The 18238-nt window shown below is 35.2% G+C and overlaps 1 protein-coding gene across 3 annotated transcripts; it reads left to right on the top strand.

Annotated features, from left to right (window-relative positions):
- Positions 1–1059: 1059 nt before the first annotated feature.
- On the top strand, positions 1060–13241 carry LOC121329631 (transcription initiation factor IIA subunit 1-like). 3 transcript variants are annotated; one of them, XM_041275320.1, is made up of 11 exons: positions 1060–1377; positions 3705–3806; positions 4498–4654; positions 5161–5225; positions 5595–5675; positions 8012–8087; positions 8257–8390; positions 9001–9102; positions 9589–9825; positions 10405–10494; positions 11025–13241. In XM_041275320.1, the coding sequence occupies exons 1-11, from the start codon at positions 1348–1350 to the stop codon at positions 11130–11132; spliced, it is 1182 nt and encodes a 393-aa protein (XP_041131254.1). In that variant the 5' UTR covers positions 1060–1347; the 3' UTR covers positions 11133–13241. The 3 variants fall into 3 exon arrangements, with proteins under 3 accessions (XP_041131254.1, XP_041131255.1, XP_041131256.1); XM_041275321.1 differs by lacking the exon at positions 5595–5675 and having other exon boundaries at positions 1062–1377; XM_041275322.1 differs by lacking the exon at positions 1060–1377 and having other exon boundaries at positions 3773–3856.
- The last annotated feature ends 4997 nt before the right edge of the window (positions 13242–18238 follow it).

Raw genomic sequence — 18238 nt, forward strand, 5'->3', positions numbered from 1 at the left:
AAAAGGTACATTTGCACTACTATGTTACAAGTTTAATAGAAATGTCAGAACCATTTTTTTTAAAGGTGTTTTAAAAGATCAACTGATTTTCCCACCCTTATAACACGGAGGGGCACGATGCTTGCAATTACACACACTTCTAGCAGCTCCAGATAAAGATCCACTGTCCTGTTCCCTTCCTCTGACTGAGGAAACAGCATGGAAGGGTTAAGGTAAGTGTTTGTAGAGGCACACCGTCTTTATTACAGGTTAGTACTGCAGTGAAAGGTTCATTCCACCATCATAAAGCGTTTTACGAGATACGAGACTGGGCTGTGTGAACTACTGCAGCCACTTGCAACAACGTCTCACCCAAAAGGCAGCGCACAAGGAGGTTAAGTGACCTGCGCAGGCTCACACAGTCAGTGGCTGAGCTGGGATTTAAACCAGAGACCTCCTGGTTACAAGCCTGTTTCTTTAACCACTGGACCAAGCAGCCTCCTATAAAAGACACTCAAACATATAGGGATCATACCCCATTTTTTCATTTCTTAATAAAAAATGAGAAGGTTTTTAAGTAACTTCACGAACTATTCAGAACACTAACTCTCTCTCTCTCTCTCTCTCTCTCTCTCTCTCTCTCTCTCTCTCTCTCTCTCTCTCTCTCTCTCTCCTTTTGTGAATGGCACATTCAGTACTTAGCCACACCTACTATACTGCTTTCTTCAGGTTTTACTGTATTTTACTGTAACAAGTGTGCCATCTACTGGAAGTACATTTAACCGTAATTACTTTAACACCCAAAAGTGCAGAAATAGGAAATACTAAAGAAAACAAGAAACTGAAAAAGACTTCGTCGAAACGTTTGTCATGCCGTGTTAGTTTATTTGCAAGAAAATTTGGACACAGCAATTTGTGAGCTCGGAGGAACAACCATTTATTTCAATCATCCTTGAGAAAAAAAAACAGTGCAACTCAGAGAGGACTACAATTCCCATTAGGTAACAGCCAATCCCCGTATGTTAGAATTGCTGATCTAACACGTCATATTGAAAGTGTCGAATTTCCAAATCAGTTCTCGCGGTATTTGTCATACTGGCCTGGTTGACCCTGCCCTGTGTCTCGCGTATTCGCAGCTTCATCGCTCAGTATATAAAGGAGGGAGCGACGGAGAGAGGACGGCTGGACAGCGCAGCCCTTGGGATTAGAAATAAGCGGCTAGTACACTGTTTTAATTTATATTATACCTTTTAAATGAGTTAATTTTAATCTTTAGAATTCTAGATTTTAACAAGCTGCGTTTTTATTTGTTTTTGCTGTTCGTTTTCTAGATTTTTTTTTTTTTTTTTTTTTTTTAACTCGGCATTAATGGCGAGCTCGGCTAACTCAAACCCAGTGGTAAGGATCTCCTGAGTGTACAGTCAGTCAGATGATATGATGCCGACTGAAAATGTACTGCTGACTAAATTTTACTACTATGAACACTCACAATGGGAGAAAAATAGTAATTTCATACACTTTCAATGCAACTGTGGGGGAAAGAAAACGGCCAGCCCTTATCTTTTGGCGAAACCAAAGTTTAAACCTTTGCTTGGGTACATTTTCAGTGTTTGTTGTTGTAAATAAGTCTCTACAGTCTTATTTTTTATATATCTGTATCTCTTTAAAAAAAAAAAAGACATCGGCTTGCCTTTACAATAATTTTATTTTTGGGTACAGCTAAAATGCAAGGTAAGGTTTGGTTTCGTGAAAGTCCTTGGTATCTCTTACTATCTGGCTGCGAGTGCATTTGGTAGCTGCGTACAGTTTTCCCTCATTTGTATACAATAAGTTAAACAAAACAAACAAGTCATTTGTATAAATATGTATGCACAGCGTTTTTATTTTTTTGTGTCTTATACGTTAAAGTATTTGAGCTTTGTATTTTTGTATGTTGTGTTGGGATTCCGTGTAGATTTACATTGGGTAGCATTTAATAAATTAAATAAATACTTTCACAGTTGAAAAGCACCTTCTCTGTTTAATTTGTATTGGTGGTTCTTTCCGACCAGCAAATGCCGTTTCAGAGTGGATTGCACTGAATGCAGTGCTTATCAAAATGCAATACAAATTTCCCCTTTGCAAACCTAAATAAACCCAAAATATGTTTATTTTGATTAACCCTCCTTTAATATCAAATTATAACCCCAAATTTGTGTCAGTAGCTCGCAAAACCTGTGTCTTAAATAATTAACGGTAGAAAAATGTCTCCCATACCCGCAAACAACAACCTAATTTCATAATGGCTTCCCTTCCTCCTCTGTCGACGATCCTGATCTCTTCCCTGTCTCAGCCCTCTTTATATAGAGCCATTGCCGCTCTCTAATATAGACTCTGGCAGGGATGGGAAGGTGCTATTCAAAATACGTCATCGGCTCTCCATATAAACACCAGATCAGGCTTTAAATAGTGAGCAGACGGGCTTAAGCGAGGGAAGTGCGTGTTGAGTGGCAGAGAAACAGATGCAAGCTAGTTTACACTGCAGCTACCATTTTGATGAGTAATGTACTGTGGACTAGGTGGAGCAGTGCACCTTTAAAATGAGTGCATGTAGTGTATCTTAACATCACACTTTTTGTGAATTTGTGGTACATTTTATTAAATATGGAATTGTCTGTGGCAATATTATAAGAACAACTAATATAAATAACAAACACAACAGCATTCATGCTAGTTGTGGTGTTTGAACTGGCATTGGGATTATGCCAGGGTATGGGTCGCTTCAATTTTAGTGTTTCAAAACTCTTATATATAATGTGTGTGTTTTGTAATCCCATTATGAACAAAATAAAAAAGTTTAACGCTGAAGCATTGCACTAGTTTTCCAGTGACACAAACAAGAACTGTTACACTTACCAACACAGAGTGTTAAGATCTTTTAAAACAGCTTAAGGTAGTTTTAGAGAGAAGATAAGTTCTGTGTACTTTAAATTCTGGAAAGTATGTTGCCATTACAGTAATTGGGAGCCTTAGTTAAAACTAGGCAATGGTTCATTCCTACTCGATTAGACCAACTAGGGTACTTGGCCTTTTAAGTCACTGAATATTTAAAACAAACAAAAAAAGGTGTTATAGTATTTATCAAGGTTATAACCTAACAAATATAGCAGTCATCAAAACACCTGTTTTTACCACCTGACACTCCCATCATGTGAGGGACGCAGTGGTCTTTTGCATGCATAGACTGGCACTGGAACAATTTCTTTAGCATATTCATCATCCACCACAAATTGAAGAAACCCCATCTCCTCTGAACTTGGTCCACTAGAGCTGCTAACCCACATGTAATCTGCTCTTGTAACAGCAGTGGTCCTAGAGTATGTATCTGATATTCCTATTGAGCCATCTGCTTGGTATCAGCCCAGACTGTATACAACAGTCTTTATGTGGGAAATCAGACCATACAAAGTTAAAAGATTCTGGCCTCTGCTGACCATTATGTTTTATTTACATGCATCTTTAGTTGGTTATTCATGTTTAATACACGTAAGTAGATTTTCTTGTTACTAAAATCTAATATGTATTGCACAGTGTCTGAATCTTAATTTAACACCATCGATTTGCGATTTTATCATGATGGAGGGTGTGTGTGGTACATTTTGAAAAAAACCTTTGTGAAGTGTATAATCGTTAATGCTAATTTGTTTGTGAATCTATATACTTCCTTTTTATAATTTTTATTACAGCCTAAATTATACAGATCTGTGATTGAAGATGTAATAAATGATGTCCGAGAACTCTTCCTTGATGAAGGCGTGGATGAGCAAGTGCTTTTGGAACTTAAGACGGTATGAAGTCATCTGTTTGAGTTTGCCAAACCACTGCTGTCTTGTATGAGGTAGTGACTTCATATTTGAAGGGTTATGTAAACCCTTTATGCTGAATGTGTTTCTAACCATGAAATTGAGCTCTGACCTAATATAGCTGCCATATTTGAGGTAATGTGACTTGAAATTATAGCTGCAAAGAGTATCCTGTGAGTTACTGTCTTAATGTTTGGTGCACAGCTGTTTTTGATTAGCCAGTTAAAATTAACACTGTCACTGCTGCATTGCTTTAAACTCTGGCCATATAAATTGTACAGATCGCATGCATTGTTATAGTCTTTTATAGTTGCTACACAGTTGTATGCTACAGTTCTTGCAATACAGTTCAACTACAGGTGTCCAATGAACAGCTAACATTTGTCACATTGTTTAACTTCAGGAAAAATCAATGCTCCAATATTTTTCACATTTTCATATTTCTTTATTGATCTGATATGACATACGTCCTAGATTATGCTGCTAGGGATGCTTTGTTTTTGTTCGGCTTTGTGTTAACTGGCTTTTGTGGACTATTTAAATACCCTAACGGTGTAAAAACGACTTTCCAGTGAAACTTGCATAATTCACAGCAGTTACCTGTCAAGACAATCAGATTCATAATGTGTATATCTCTGCGGCTCTGTGCAGCTCATTTTTATTTTTTCTGCCTCAGTTATGGGAGAACAAATTAATGCAGTCCAAAGCTGTTGATGGGTTTCACACTGAAGAGCAGCAGCTGTTACTGCAGGCACAGGCACAACAACAGCAGCAGGTGAAGCAAGCCCAACAACAGTCCCAGCAGCAGCAGGTCATTATTCCACCAAGCCAAGGTGAGACACTGCTGTCCCCTAATTCAAATTGTCACATTTCATTACAGTGTGTATGTTGTCTTTATTTTAAAAGTTTGGTGTTTTTTCAGATGCAGTTTGAAAGTTGATTCTGGATTTAGTTGTATTTTCTTTAGTGAAGTAATGTGGATGCATTCAGACTGACACATGTTTTGCCAGTCTGACAACTGTTTTTACAGCTTGTAGCCTGGGTAATGTCAAATCTGAATTTTTTGTCTCCATGAAATTTAATAGAAAAGATGCATTATAGTGTTGGTTCTCTTGTTACTGGTTGCCATGTTCTTAGATGCACTTAATTAATTGGGATACTATTTAATATAGAGGATGGCACCATGAACAACTAAAGAGATTCCAGATTAAATCATTGTTGGGTTGACGACTACTGAAAATGAATCTGACGTATCGGATTTCAAATGTTGGGGGTGGGGGAAAGATTCTTTTAGAATTAAACCACAGTCTTTCTTTTTCTCTATTTATTCCTGGCACAGCAACACAGCAACAGGTTATTGTGCAAGATCCAAAAATATTACAACACATGAATGCCACAGGAATGGTAAGATAGATATTAAATTACAAAATTTACAAAATCTGAGCTAGTGATTCGTCTTCAGTTTCTTTGTTTTTGTGATGTGTAAAAATAGAATAGAAAATAGGTTTAAAAATGTAGACTCATTTATTGTTGTAGGTTTTCCTTTGAAAACATTGATTTATATCTAGTTGTTGCTTAGTTGCAATTCTGCTAGTTTAAGTACATGTTTTTACCGTATGCTAAATGCACATTAACCAGTAAGAGGTATAAGACTCCTTCAGCTCCCTTGCTGAGGAAGCTTAAATAAGGATGTACAATATAACATCCTTTGTCTCCAGTACAATGTGTAGACAATAAACAGGAATGATATTGTATTTATATTCCACTGTATAGAATAGCTGTGTGATTCAGAGTGGGAGAAGGAATCTGACCAGGCACATCACAAGCCAGCCTGATGGCCTTGTAGGATATATGGTAAAGTACCTGGATAGTAACAAAGGGCCTGCGTTTGATCCATTTTTAGTTAAGGAAAAAGAGGTATCAAAAAATGGGCATGGCACAAAATCTTGAACAAATACAGTGAAAATGCAGCTGTCTTTGTTTATACAATCATTACCGTATTACCGTGCATATAAGCGCACGCACAACATAACAATGGGTGTCAGTATAGTTATTTTGTCATACTTCCCTTATCCACTACCACAGATGACATTACAGCAAAAAAAAAAAACCTGCAACATTGCCAGTAAGAACCAGTGTCCAGAACCCTATGAAAGAAGTTGGATTGGATTTAACTCAAATAAACAGTTGCTTTACTGGAATTAATTGAGTACATTTATGTAAAATAACTTGAAACTTGTTATAAAATTAGATGCAACTAAAGTTCAGAACCCATTAAAAAATGTATTAGATTGTAAGTTTCTATATGCAACAAATCAACCATAAAAACCCCTAATTTGTGGCTTTCTTTGTTTATTTTTACATGGCCTATAGCTTACTTTGGTATTGCAAAACAAAGCATATTTATCAAATATATCTAGCGAACTAGATACATTTTTTTTATATGATGCCCTCCTTTTTTAGAATACATTTTGTTGCATATTTTTTCCTAGATTTAACCACAAAGTCCAGATTTAGCTGAGTACATAAGCACATCAACATTTAAAATCAGTCTATTATATATATATATATATATATATATATATATATATATATATATATATATATATATATATAATTATATGGTGAGTGAACATTTAGCTGACATGTTAGTTCTGGGTTTCTAATTTCCTATAATTTAAATATTTTGGCAAGTCAACATTTATCTAACATTTCTAACAACTGCGTGAAAAAATACATGTAACTTAAATCCCCTTTTTTTTTTTTTTTAAATGTATTTTTTTTGTTTTTTTTTTAAACTTGGCAATTCAACATTTGACAGATAAATCTGAAAAAACATTATTGTTCAGCAATTAAATCTAAGAAAAAAAATCTGGGTTAACACAAAATAAGTTATTCTGCCAGCTACCGGCATATCGGAAGCCAACATGCAAGCCCACGCCCATTGACGAGTTTGATTTGGTATTGCTGCAGAGCTGTCTTACACTCCCTACTTTTAAGAATGTGTTTAACATTGATGTATTTAGCTAAAATGTATGTATTTAGCTTTTTTTTGGTTAAATAATAATAAAAAAAAAACGCCATTTACATTAAATCCGGGAAAAAAGACCTGTTAAAACCATTTTTTATTATTTATTTTTTTTACACTTGTGGCCCCATATATGGAAGCCGCCATTTCGGCTCTGTTTACTGCAGTTTCACTGCTACTCGCCACTTCAAACACAATTTCTCTGGTTCTACAAATCTTAGAATGATCGTCAACAGCCTATTTCAAAAGTAAGAACTTGGACTAATTAGCTGTCATTTATGTATTTAAAGTGTTCTATCCATCTTTTTAAAAAATAAATAAATAAAAATATATACTGCCACTTTAGTCATAGTCGCACCCCCCTTACTGACTCTCCACGCACCCCACTTTGCACACCACTGAATTAGAGCCTCCATTATTTCCAGTGGTTGAACTTGTGATCTTACTAACTTTTACTTTCTTAAAGTATGAATTTAAAACTTCTCACAGCAGCTGTCATTTGTAGTATTTCTGCAGATCACAGAGTGATTGCCACGTTGAAAACAAAGATGTTTGTTCTTTCTGAGCAGATATGCGCAGCTCTTGCAGGTAGCTTCTCTTAGTGTCTTTGCATCTTCAGTGGCATAACAGATTTGGAGTTGTAGTGGGTTACACTGTGCTTTGTATGTCATTACATTTCTCTCACAAGCACATGGAGTTAAATTCAGGAATAGGCAGATAGGTTTATAAGTGCGGTAAGACGGTAGAGACAGTAGTGTTTTGCACCAGTACAAAGTTTGGCCCAATTTATTGTGATGTTAAATTGCCAATAAACAATTGAAGAATAATTTTATGTTCTCCCAACTTGTTCTTTTTTTTTTAACATTTGTATCATAGTCTTGTAAGTGGTGTTTTTTTTTTCTGGCTAGCTTTATAAATCTAACTTTGTTTATTTGGCACTGTATTTAAGCTGGTATTTGATTGTCATTTATGTTGCATAAGTGTGGCTTCTGCTATGGCTGATTCCAAAAATAACAGCTGTGAAGACCTAAGTCTGTAAAATCATTTTGTTTAAATTGGTTCTTACAGCAGATACCCTTCTTGCCATTTTTGAAAAATATCTCTGCAGGTATGTGTTTGCATGCATTTTGAGTAGGTTTTCAACCTTTTCTTTTCTATGAAGAGTGCAGCAGCCACTGCAGCAACACTGGCATTGCCCTCAGGTGTCACTCCCTATCAACAGCTGATTACAAATCAAGGTAAATCAAATTGTAGAAACTGAAACAATTATAACTTGTATAGGCAGTATATTATACATTTGTATTTAGTTAACAGCCATAATGTTGAAACTTCTATGATTTCTGAAACAAAGTATTTCAATAAAAATGGTAACTCATTTGCCGCCTTTTTTTATTTATTTTTTCACAGGCCAGATCTTGCAGGTTGTTAGAGCCCCAAATGGTACCCAGTATATTATCCAGCCACAGCAACAGGTTCTCTTGCAACAGCAGGTTATACCACAAATGCAGCCTGGTGGCGTGCAGGCACCTGTTATACAACAGGTTTGTCACTTTTGTATACGTTGATCAGAGCGATACTAAAACTAATTAATGAACACAAACTGATAGTTGCTATGATATACAAGCCTTTATATAGACATTTCAGATTGCATTTGGCTATAATCCAGTAAACTATATGTTCATTCAATGTTTCACGTTCTTAGATTTGCACTTGTACTCAAATTGATGTTGCAGTGTCTTATACCTTACAGAATAATATTACACTAGTAATACATTATGTAGTAAAAGAATGTACCTCTTATGCAATATTTCAGGTACTGTGTGATTTATGAAGATCCTGTGAATGTCCTTGCACTGGTTATGACTTGTCTTCAGAATGGACACAATGCAGATTACTGTAAAAAGTTATTTATTTAGGATACTAGTTGTCAGTTTTGTCCAAGATGGTGGCTGTATTAAACACTTACATATAGTTTCAGGTTAAATGAAAAAGATACATAATACAGTTCCAAATGTAACCACCACAAGTTAGCGATTTTGGTATTTGAATCTGAGAAATGTATGTATGTATGTATGTATGTATGTATGTATATATATATGAGTTACATTGGCTTTTAGCATGTGTTTTAAGAGATTTGTAACTTTTTGGTAGGTACTGGCTCCAATCCAAGGAGGCATCCCACAGCAAACAGGTGTGATCATCCAGCCTCAGCAGATTGTCATTGCAGGAAACAAGGTTCCTCAAAATGCACAGGTAGAAAGTATTCTACAAATGTTTACTCAGAAATCAGAAACCAATTTTTATGTCTTTGCATGCGTCTTGCTTTACTGTAAATATCTTTAATTTTAATTTGACTAACGTTTTGACTTGCATTTTTACTGCATGGCAATGATTCCAAGAGAAGAATCTGAATGTTTTAAATTTCTCTAGCTAGAGTAGATGAATACTTTCTGAATATCTTATTAATCAGTCTCTTTAGTTGACTCTCTAGTCAGAGAAATTGAGTTCAGATTTCAAATTGTTGTTTACAACAGTGTCTTTACTTAAGTAGAATTTACGACAAGAGGTTTATTTGCTTACCTCATTCTTCTCTTAATCGTGTTTCATTCCTGTGTTTACCAATTGCATTTTAATAGGATGCCACAATATGTAGTCAAAATAGAGATTAATTTTGTTCTATGATGAGTCCAAAGCATTGTTCTGCTGTTTCTGCCCTAATAAGATAAGTTATCCTTGCAGGTTATGCAGGCAGCTACCATGGTAGCTGCTGCAGCACAGGCTGGACAGAATGTTGCACAGGTCCAACAGCAACAGCAGCAGCAGCAGCAGCAGCAGCAGCCACAGCCACAAATGATGCTACAAGTTGATGGGGCTGGAGACACATCCTCGGAAGAGGAAGAGGAAGAAGATGAATATGATGAAGATGAGGAAGATGACAAGGACAAAGATGTGGGGGAGGATGGACAAGTAGAAGAGGTACTTCTTTACTGATATCCGAAGTATGATTTTTCAATTGCGAGAGAAAGGTGGCGGAGGCTGATGGTTACAGGCAAGTGATCTTGTGACTAAAGAAACTGTGGTCTTGAGTGGTAGAATAAGTTTCTTGATGTAATAGTTATTTGGAGGCACATGTCAGAAAAATGACCTGTAGAAGCAGATGGATCGGGTAAAACAAACACCTGGGGTGAGAGCAGCATTAATGTTGGGTATCAGGAATCCAGTGAGATGGCACGGGAGTTGCATTATGAGGGGAGAACGAGACCTCAAGGGCAGGTTCAGCTGTAGGAGAGAGAAGGGTGATTTGAGTGGGCTATTATATAGAAGTTCCTGCTGGTCCGCTTACTGTAGCTGGCGGGATTATATTGGCGTTGGATTTCAGATCTGTGAGAGCTTCTGCCCTTTGAACCCCGCTAATTACAAGATTTGATACAATAACGCATATCCTGTCAAACACTGTCTGAAATATTTATGTAGAAATATAATCTTTTGAGATTTATGGTCACTGGTTATTGTGGGGGCAGAAAAAGGCTAATGTAAGACTTGTCTCTTCCACAGGAGCCATTAAACAGCGAAGATGATGTTAGTGATGAAGAAGGACAAGAGCTGTTTGATACAGAAAATGTGGTTGTTTGTCAATATGATAAAGTACGTTTATTAAGTGCCTTTAAAATACCATTTAAAAGTAGTATTGTGTGAGGGACTAATATAGTTTTTGGGGCCACACAACAAGAATAAAGTTAAGTATATTTATATTGCTAGGATGCTAATCTTACTAACAATACCTGAGGCAAGAACTTTACTCACTTAGCAGCATAGATAAATTATGCATGTTGTCATGCACATAGATAAACTGGTTCAACACCAACACTGAACTTGCTTGCCAATACAGGTGTTTCTGGTTAAAGTTTGAAAGACCCAGCAGTCATGTTTAGAACAACAGGATTATTCATACACTTGATACCATACGGCAGTAAGTGGTCAACACTGATTTATGACAAATTCCAAATAAAATCAACAAAACAATTTAGATTGTTAAAAAAAGAAACTGGTGATTGTACTACAATAGAGAAGCAACGGTAAACAATATGTTTTGTCATACTCTAGCATGTAACACTTTAAATACTATTCGCTATTGATCAATATAAATTGGATAATTTTTTGTGGGTTTTTTTTAGATTCACAGAAGTAAGAACAAATGGAAATTCCACCTCAAAGATGGCATCATGAATCTAAATGGAAGAGATTATGTATTTTCAAAAGCCATTGGGGATGCAGAATGGTAACTGTTTCTGGTATTTTATTGTAAACTAATGCAAGACACATCAAGACTGGACTAAATGCACTTCAGCTGAGTTACTAGAAAAACCCAGAGCTACTGGAAATGGAATAACTTAGTGTTAATACAAACACTAGGGTAAATGAACAAGACACACTCTCTACAGCTTATGTGGACATCGGTTTGTATGTTTATAAAGTAATAGTGCTGTTGACTGGTAAAGACAACTGGGCTTAGGAATTGTAGTTTACCTTCAAGGGAAATGTAGTTCTCTTTCGGAGGAATTTGAAGTTTATTTTTGCAAAATATGTGCATTCAATTTGGATTTTCTTTTAAAAGTTTCTAAATGTGGAATCTTTAGTCCCCTGCTTCATGATAAAACAAGAAGTCTCACGGTTGAAACAAAAGATAAGTAACACTTTTAAAGTCATCTGTTTTATGCAATAATGCTGTGCTCCTGACTTATTTTATTTTTTTAAATCCTGGCTTCCACTGTAGATAACTTTTAATTAGCAAGTTGAAACTAATGGTTGGTTTCACAGATCCCGATTAGCCATAAAAGTGTTCTTCCTAGTGCTACCTTAGGTAAGCTTGTCCAACATTAGTATTATTCAATGTCTGTAAAACCAGCCAGATGTTTTATAGGTAAACATTTGGCATTGTTGATCTCTTTCCAAAATATAACATGCTGAAGAAAAAAACATTGCATAGAAATGCTTAGTTTTAGACCCCAGGCTTTAAATGTTGGTCACCATGTGTTTTTTTTATATATTTTTTTTAAATGACATGCAGGTTTCCAAAAACAGAAGAACAAATGTGTAATACATTTAGATTATTATTTTTTTAAGCAAGCCAATTTATTTGCACTGTTTTGTATTGAAAAGTCAAGCTTTTATGTTTGCTACAGTATGTCAGTCAACAGCAGCATGGTAAATCCTGAAGGATTGTCTTTTAATTGTGTCTGTCTGTCTGTGGACATTGTAACTAATGAGCCAAAGCAGCCTGTTTAGTTGAATGATGGTTTCTGTATTATCAACTGCACTTCTGTATGGTGCATTTAAGTTATAATTTTGTAGTTTTTATTTTGTATTTATTCCTGTGATTTAAAAAAAAAAAAAAAAAAAAAAAAAAAAAAAAAAAAAAAAATGGCCACTGGGGGTTTGGGCTGGTCAGTCTGTAAACAAAACACACCAAACTGTGCTCTTATGATACAAGTGTTCCTTTTTCAAGTATCCTTTACTCTGATGCAGAGATGCTCGTCACAGGTTAGTAAATCGCCCTTTTTTCTTTTTATTGTTCTTGCATTTTAATCATGATATTTACCTGAACTTCAATTGATTTGGAATTTTTAAATTTAAATATTGCTTCATAAAAGGAAATGGCATTTGTTTGCTGGCTTGTTTGTTTAAGCAGTACAGTATTGCAAAATGTGTTACAATTAAGGGGTAGGTGATGAAATTGTTTCATTTTGCACATATTGGTGTTCAAATGAGCTTTTTAAAATGCAGCTTGTCCTTAACTATTTTATTTTATTCTTATCCATAGCTGATGTACACAATTTCAATATAATAAAGGCACATGTAGATCAGATGATTACAAATTGAAACTTTGAGAGTCCAGGACAACTGTCCCAATTTGAGAGAACTTTATTCCTTGCAGCACAGTATATCAGTGGGAATCATTCTGTTTAGATCATTTCTTACATGAATCTTATATGTACCTTTTTGGTTCTTGTGCCTTTCTATTTAAGTTGATCAGGAATTATACATCCTTAATTCAGAAGAACTAGAAGAAAAAAACATACATCTACAGTCTGCTTCATTTGTTGTGTCACTGATTTCCTTTTTAATAAAAGCAGTTTACCGCTGTTTAGCTACTATTAATGTTGACTGCTGTTGTACATACTGTATGTGTAATAGGGAAATCTATTTATTATGTTTGTATAATTCATTCTGTACTGTTTTCAAATCAAGGTTGCAATTTGTAATTTACACTTACATGTTTAAAGGCCACGCTTTGAATACAATTATAGAACTTAGTATTTTATTGTACTAAGACCTATTTTGAGTTACCTAAATATTTTTGCCTTTGCTAAAATTAAAGTATTAAGAAAATGCTTTGTGTGTTGTGACATTTATTAAACCTAAAAATATTAGAAATATTTGTATACCATCCGTGCACTTAATCTTAGTTTTGTGTGACTGTTGAACTACTCCCCCCTCTCTTTTTCTACTCCACACTTCTTTCAAATCATATTTATTATATTGCCTTTTAAAAGTGATTGTGAAATTTATTTTATGTTGGTGTAATTTGAGCAGTACCAGTACATGCAAGTGAATTGCCAAAGATATTTATTTGCACATTTTTTATTTATTTTTTTTTTGGTGGAAATTTCCACGGTGGATGCTGCTGTTACTGATACTGAAATTGTTTTCTGTATGCCCAAGGGAACGTAAAGTTGCTTACCACAACATTTTTTCTTTCAAGAAAGCCAGAAATTGGTACATATTGGTTATGCTAGGGTCCATTTGGAATCATAGATTGCTTGTTTTATATTGCATGTTAACCCAGCCCACCCCAAGATTTAAATAAAAATGGTCAAAGTAATGCATCTGTGTGTTTGTGGTTCCCCTGCTGCAAGCTGACACATGTTCAGCCTTTCAATATATGGTTAAGACCCTCTGTTCAGTTACAAGTCAGAAAAGTAAAACATAAAATCAAGCTTTATTTGCATTTACAAGAATAAAAACAGAATGTTAAATAGTAAACTAAACATAACAAATGCCGTGCCTGTATATAACTTAATTCAAAGTAAGTTTTTCAGCAAAGGTTACCTGTTTGGTTTATGATTAGTTATGTTACATTCAAAATTAAATAAACACTGTACTGCATTTGTCTGAATATGAATATACTACACTGGTATTTATTTTTTGTAAAATTGTTGATGTACTGAGAAATAATTCTGTAATGAGAGTTTTAACCAATAGAGGGCAGGCAATGATTAGTCTCTTGAAATGTAATGCTTTTTGAATATACATTTTGGAACATTCAGACTTTTACAGCTAACTTTGAAATGGTTTCTCAGCATAAAGACAAATAAGTAAAGCAGGAGTTAGCACATTTATTTCATTCATTCTTCAAAGCTAATTAAATGGAATCATATTTTATTTAATTTGCCTAGGTGTTCGGGTTAAAATACCACATACACTTTCACAGACCCTGATTAGCATCAGTCTTGGACTTCCTACCTAAATTAACATTAGGTAGTCTAAGATTAGTGCTAATTGGGGTCTGACACCAGCCATTTAGGAAACACTTTTCTTGAGTACTGTATTTCATTTTATTAACAAGGATTTAGTAAATAAAATGTTTGTAATGTACAATCAACTTTTCCAAAGTAATTTGATATCTTATTTATGAAAGCGGTAGTTTACAATGTGGATCATAAATGTTAAATGCTTTATTATTCATAGTTGATTTCAATTCCATTTCTGATCAGGACAATGAATGTAAACTAGTGTAGACTAACAAGCCCACATATATTCTAGGCAGTATTAGAATAAAAGTTTGAGATAATAGTAACAATGCATGACTAACTTTGGGTCAAGGGAATGTTATTCTACAGGTCATGCAACATTAGTGTCTTGAAATTCTTTGTGCCGTGCCGTGCCATCTGGAGAGTGAATTCTTGAGCCGGGTTAACCTTCAAGCAGAATATTGGGGATAAACATTACAAAATGTGTACCGTATTATTTGCAGCGGAAGAAAGCAAGCTTTAAGTTGAGTGGTCAACTCACATTTTTCACATCTAAAGAACAGTTTGTAAAAAAAAAAAAAAAAAAAAAAAAACCACGTTGGAAGTGATGTCATGTTTAAATCAATCTCCAAGTAAAGATCAGAGAGAGAGAGAGAGAGAGAGAGAGAGAGAGAGAAAAATAGTTAATTTATAAATAGATTTATTAACACCCTTTACAACCTTACATGCTTTTAATGGTTGAAGAGACAACTGTAAGGTCCAATCTTCAGGATTTGCATAAAGCTGATCCTAAATGTTTTGATAACTCGTTGAGGGAATGTTGGTTCAAAGGGCTTTTGAGTTTTGCAGTGTTTAATGTTGTTTTAGTCAGCAAGCATTCTTTAAAGAGGTCAACGAGACAAAAATTCTTTGGTTTTGATACTCTGGCTTATTTTGGCAAAAGTACAACAGGAACTGACAGAGCTAGTTCGTTATAAGAGGGCATCCACATGCTCTTTTGATCATATTCCTACAAAACTATTAAAAGATGTTCTTGGTGTTATTTATACACGCATTAAAAAAAATTATAAATGGTTCACTTTCCTCTGGTATAGTTCCCTGGTTACTCCTAGGGTCAACAAGAGCAACACGGGAGGTAAGGATTTTTGTAGAGCTCCTAAATTATGGAATGATCTGCCTTTGTTTGTCAGGAAAGCAAATGCAGTACTAGAATAACCTATGTACCGTACATGTAGTACAAGTAATCATTTCAACTCATTTCCTTGGAGGTTGCTTTGTGGTATGGAAGAGAAGACTAACTCCATCAGAAGAGTGTTTTCCTGAGCAGTAGCCAGCTATGGGATCAACAGTAAATAATCTTGTTCTCCTTCGTTTCCTTCTCCACTGGGTGGCATATTCTTTTCTCAATACCAATGTTACAGGTACACAGCTTTAAACGACAAGACCAGTATGTACATTGGAGAGCTTATACCTTAGTTGTTTCTTACTAGTTCTGTAACTACACCATCTGAAACAATCGGCATTCAATGCTTAGTGATTCTGAATCAAAAATCAACTATAAAACATTCAAGTTGTATAGTATAGTAATAATAAAAGAAACAAATACTTTAAACAATTGTTTAAACTAAAAGCCTTTATGCTTTTTTTTTTTAAATTGTATTTTATGTGGTGTTAGGAATATATACTGGTAACTAGTACATACTGTAGCACATAATTTTTGTTATTTTGCATTTTTTAAAATCATCAACAGGGCTTGAAGCCAGCAGTTGGAACAAACAAGCTCCTGGTAACCCTCTTCATAGCATGATGAAGTCAGGGTGCAGGGTTACTAATAGGAGCTGTTTATACAACTATACTGAGAAACAATGTATTTAAATCCTGACTCTTCATTATTTAAATAATATGCTTAATTAAAAGTAGTTCTGAAACCTACGACTGTTTTAAGCCCCGCCACATTTATTTATTTATTTATTTTTTTTGTAAAAATAAACTACATCTCACCCACCAGGATATCATAGTCTGCCTTAATATGTGTTTTCTGCTGACTGAGTTACTGTAACAAAGTGCCCGCCCCTGTGTATATTATCTGTTATGTGTTGCGTGTGGTGTGTTTAAATGTTGGTGTACAGACATTGGTACACGGGATATAAACGGGTCTGTGTAACACGAGTGTTTAAAAATGTATATGTGTATTTAGGCACGAGGATTGCACAGCACTTCACGTGCAAGTAAAATGTAGTAATATGTGAGCACGGGGAATTGCACTTTATTAATTCACGTGCTGGGATTCAAGTGAATAATTAATTGGTAATTGAATCCCAGCACAACAGTATATATAGATGCACGTTGTCACATACTGGGGTTGGGTGTTCGGTGAGCGGAGAACGGGATTGGAGACGGAGGAAATTAGTAGTAGTAATAATAATAATAATAATAATAATAAGAGGAGGAAGAGGAGGAGGAGAAAGTATCCGCTCACCGTGTTTGTCAGTGTCTGTCCGTGCACCGTTTGTCTATTTATTTTGGCGTAGAGTGCCGTGTCCTGTGTTTTTCGTGTTTGTGTAAACCTTTTATTTTGTATTAAACCGGCGCCAACAGGCGTCTTCATCACTTCATTTCATCCGTCCTGTGTTTTGTGTATTGCATTACTTTTCCTGGTTCTGACGCCGCCCACTTCGGCCGTCTCTGTGACAGTTACACATATAGTAGAGATGTGTTGCTTCAGATTAAGTATCTTGTATGCTTATTTGGTTTTTGATTGCCACTGTAGTCAGCAGTATGCTAGCTAAGAATAGCTGAAATTCACCTGTTTTTGTTCTTATCAAATACAGTTGCACATTCTTTCTCAAAGAACAGGCCGTCTGGCGGCAGAATGAACATGCTTGACATAATTAATTTCTTTAGCTGTTCATGAAACCCCAGAACAAGCCTGATATTCTTGAGACTATTAAATGTGTTGGTTAGCATGAAACAATGAGATTTTTTTTTTTTTAATTATAACGCGAAGTGCAGTTTCAAATGGACCAAATGACAAATGGATTAAAATGTTTGACAGATGTTAATCCTGTTTGCTGAAAGTTGAATTGTGGAGTGATATTATGATATCATGTGAATTGCAGGAATGTGTTGAATATCTGCTGTTTTGATTGCCTTGAAATTGGTTTAGAAATAGAGCTATCATTCAGGATAATCTTCATGATGTAAACTTTCCGTGCATTCTCACCTGCTGACAACAGCTGTGAGCTGTCGCTCTCCTTCTAGGCTTAATTTTTTTTCAGTGTCTCATCTTTTTCTGAAGGGGGGGTACAGATGTGTACGTGTTCATTAAGCTTTTTGAATCGGCCTAAGTATTTCAGATAATCAGATACTTTAAAGCTGTATCCAAACAGCCTGATTAAGCTAAGTCAATTTACTGTCACCTTGCGAGCTTACATGTACACAATTTGAGACCACAACTGGTGGGGGTAAATATACGTTTATTTAAGGATTACCAAGACTAGGGATATATTTTATGTTCTAATGTTAAAGTGATTTAGAAGCAATCCGCTAGTCCCTTTGATTGTAGTAAATTGACACTGATTGCAATAAAACTATGCAATTCTATTGCATGATCATGATAAAGCATGTTTAAAAACCTTCTGTCTTCCAGCTCTTGGCTGTTAGTATAATGTCACAGCAAAGTTTGTCCATGAGAAAGGAGAATTTGGAACACATTTGTTTTTTTTTTTGTTTCTTTTGCCATATCATACTCAATTGTCATCTAAGTATTAATAAATTGTTCAGAACATGGCCATAACCAAGGTCATGTCCTTGGTTATTTTTTTTGCATCATAAATGCTGATGCTCATGTAAAAATT

The sequence above is a fragment of the Polyodon spathula genome, chromosome 17, assembly GCF_017654505.1.
Source record: "Polyodon spathula isolate WHYD16114869_AA chromosome 17, ASM1765450v1, whole genome shotgun sequence".
Taxonomy (NCBI): Eukaryota; Metazoa; Chordata; class Actinopteri; order Acipenseriformes; family Polyodontidae; genus Polyodon; species Polyodon spathula.

Excerpts from the sequence above, each read along its gene's own strand:
- LOC121329631 (XM_041275320.1), top strand. The coding sequence starts at position 1,348 with ATGGCGAGCTCGGCTAACTCAAACCCAGTG. Across the intron at positions 5,226-5,594 it reads ACATGAATGCCACAGGAATG|AATAGCTGTGTGATTCAGAG; the intron begins GTAAGATAGATA and ends TCCACTGTATAG. Across the intron at positions 8,391-9,000 it reads AGGCACCTGTTATACAACAG|GTACTGGCTCCAATCCAAGG; the intron begins GTTTGTCACTTT and ends ACTTTTTGGTAG.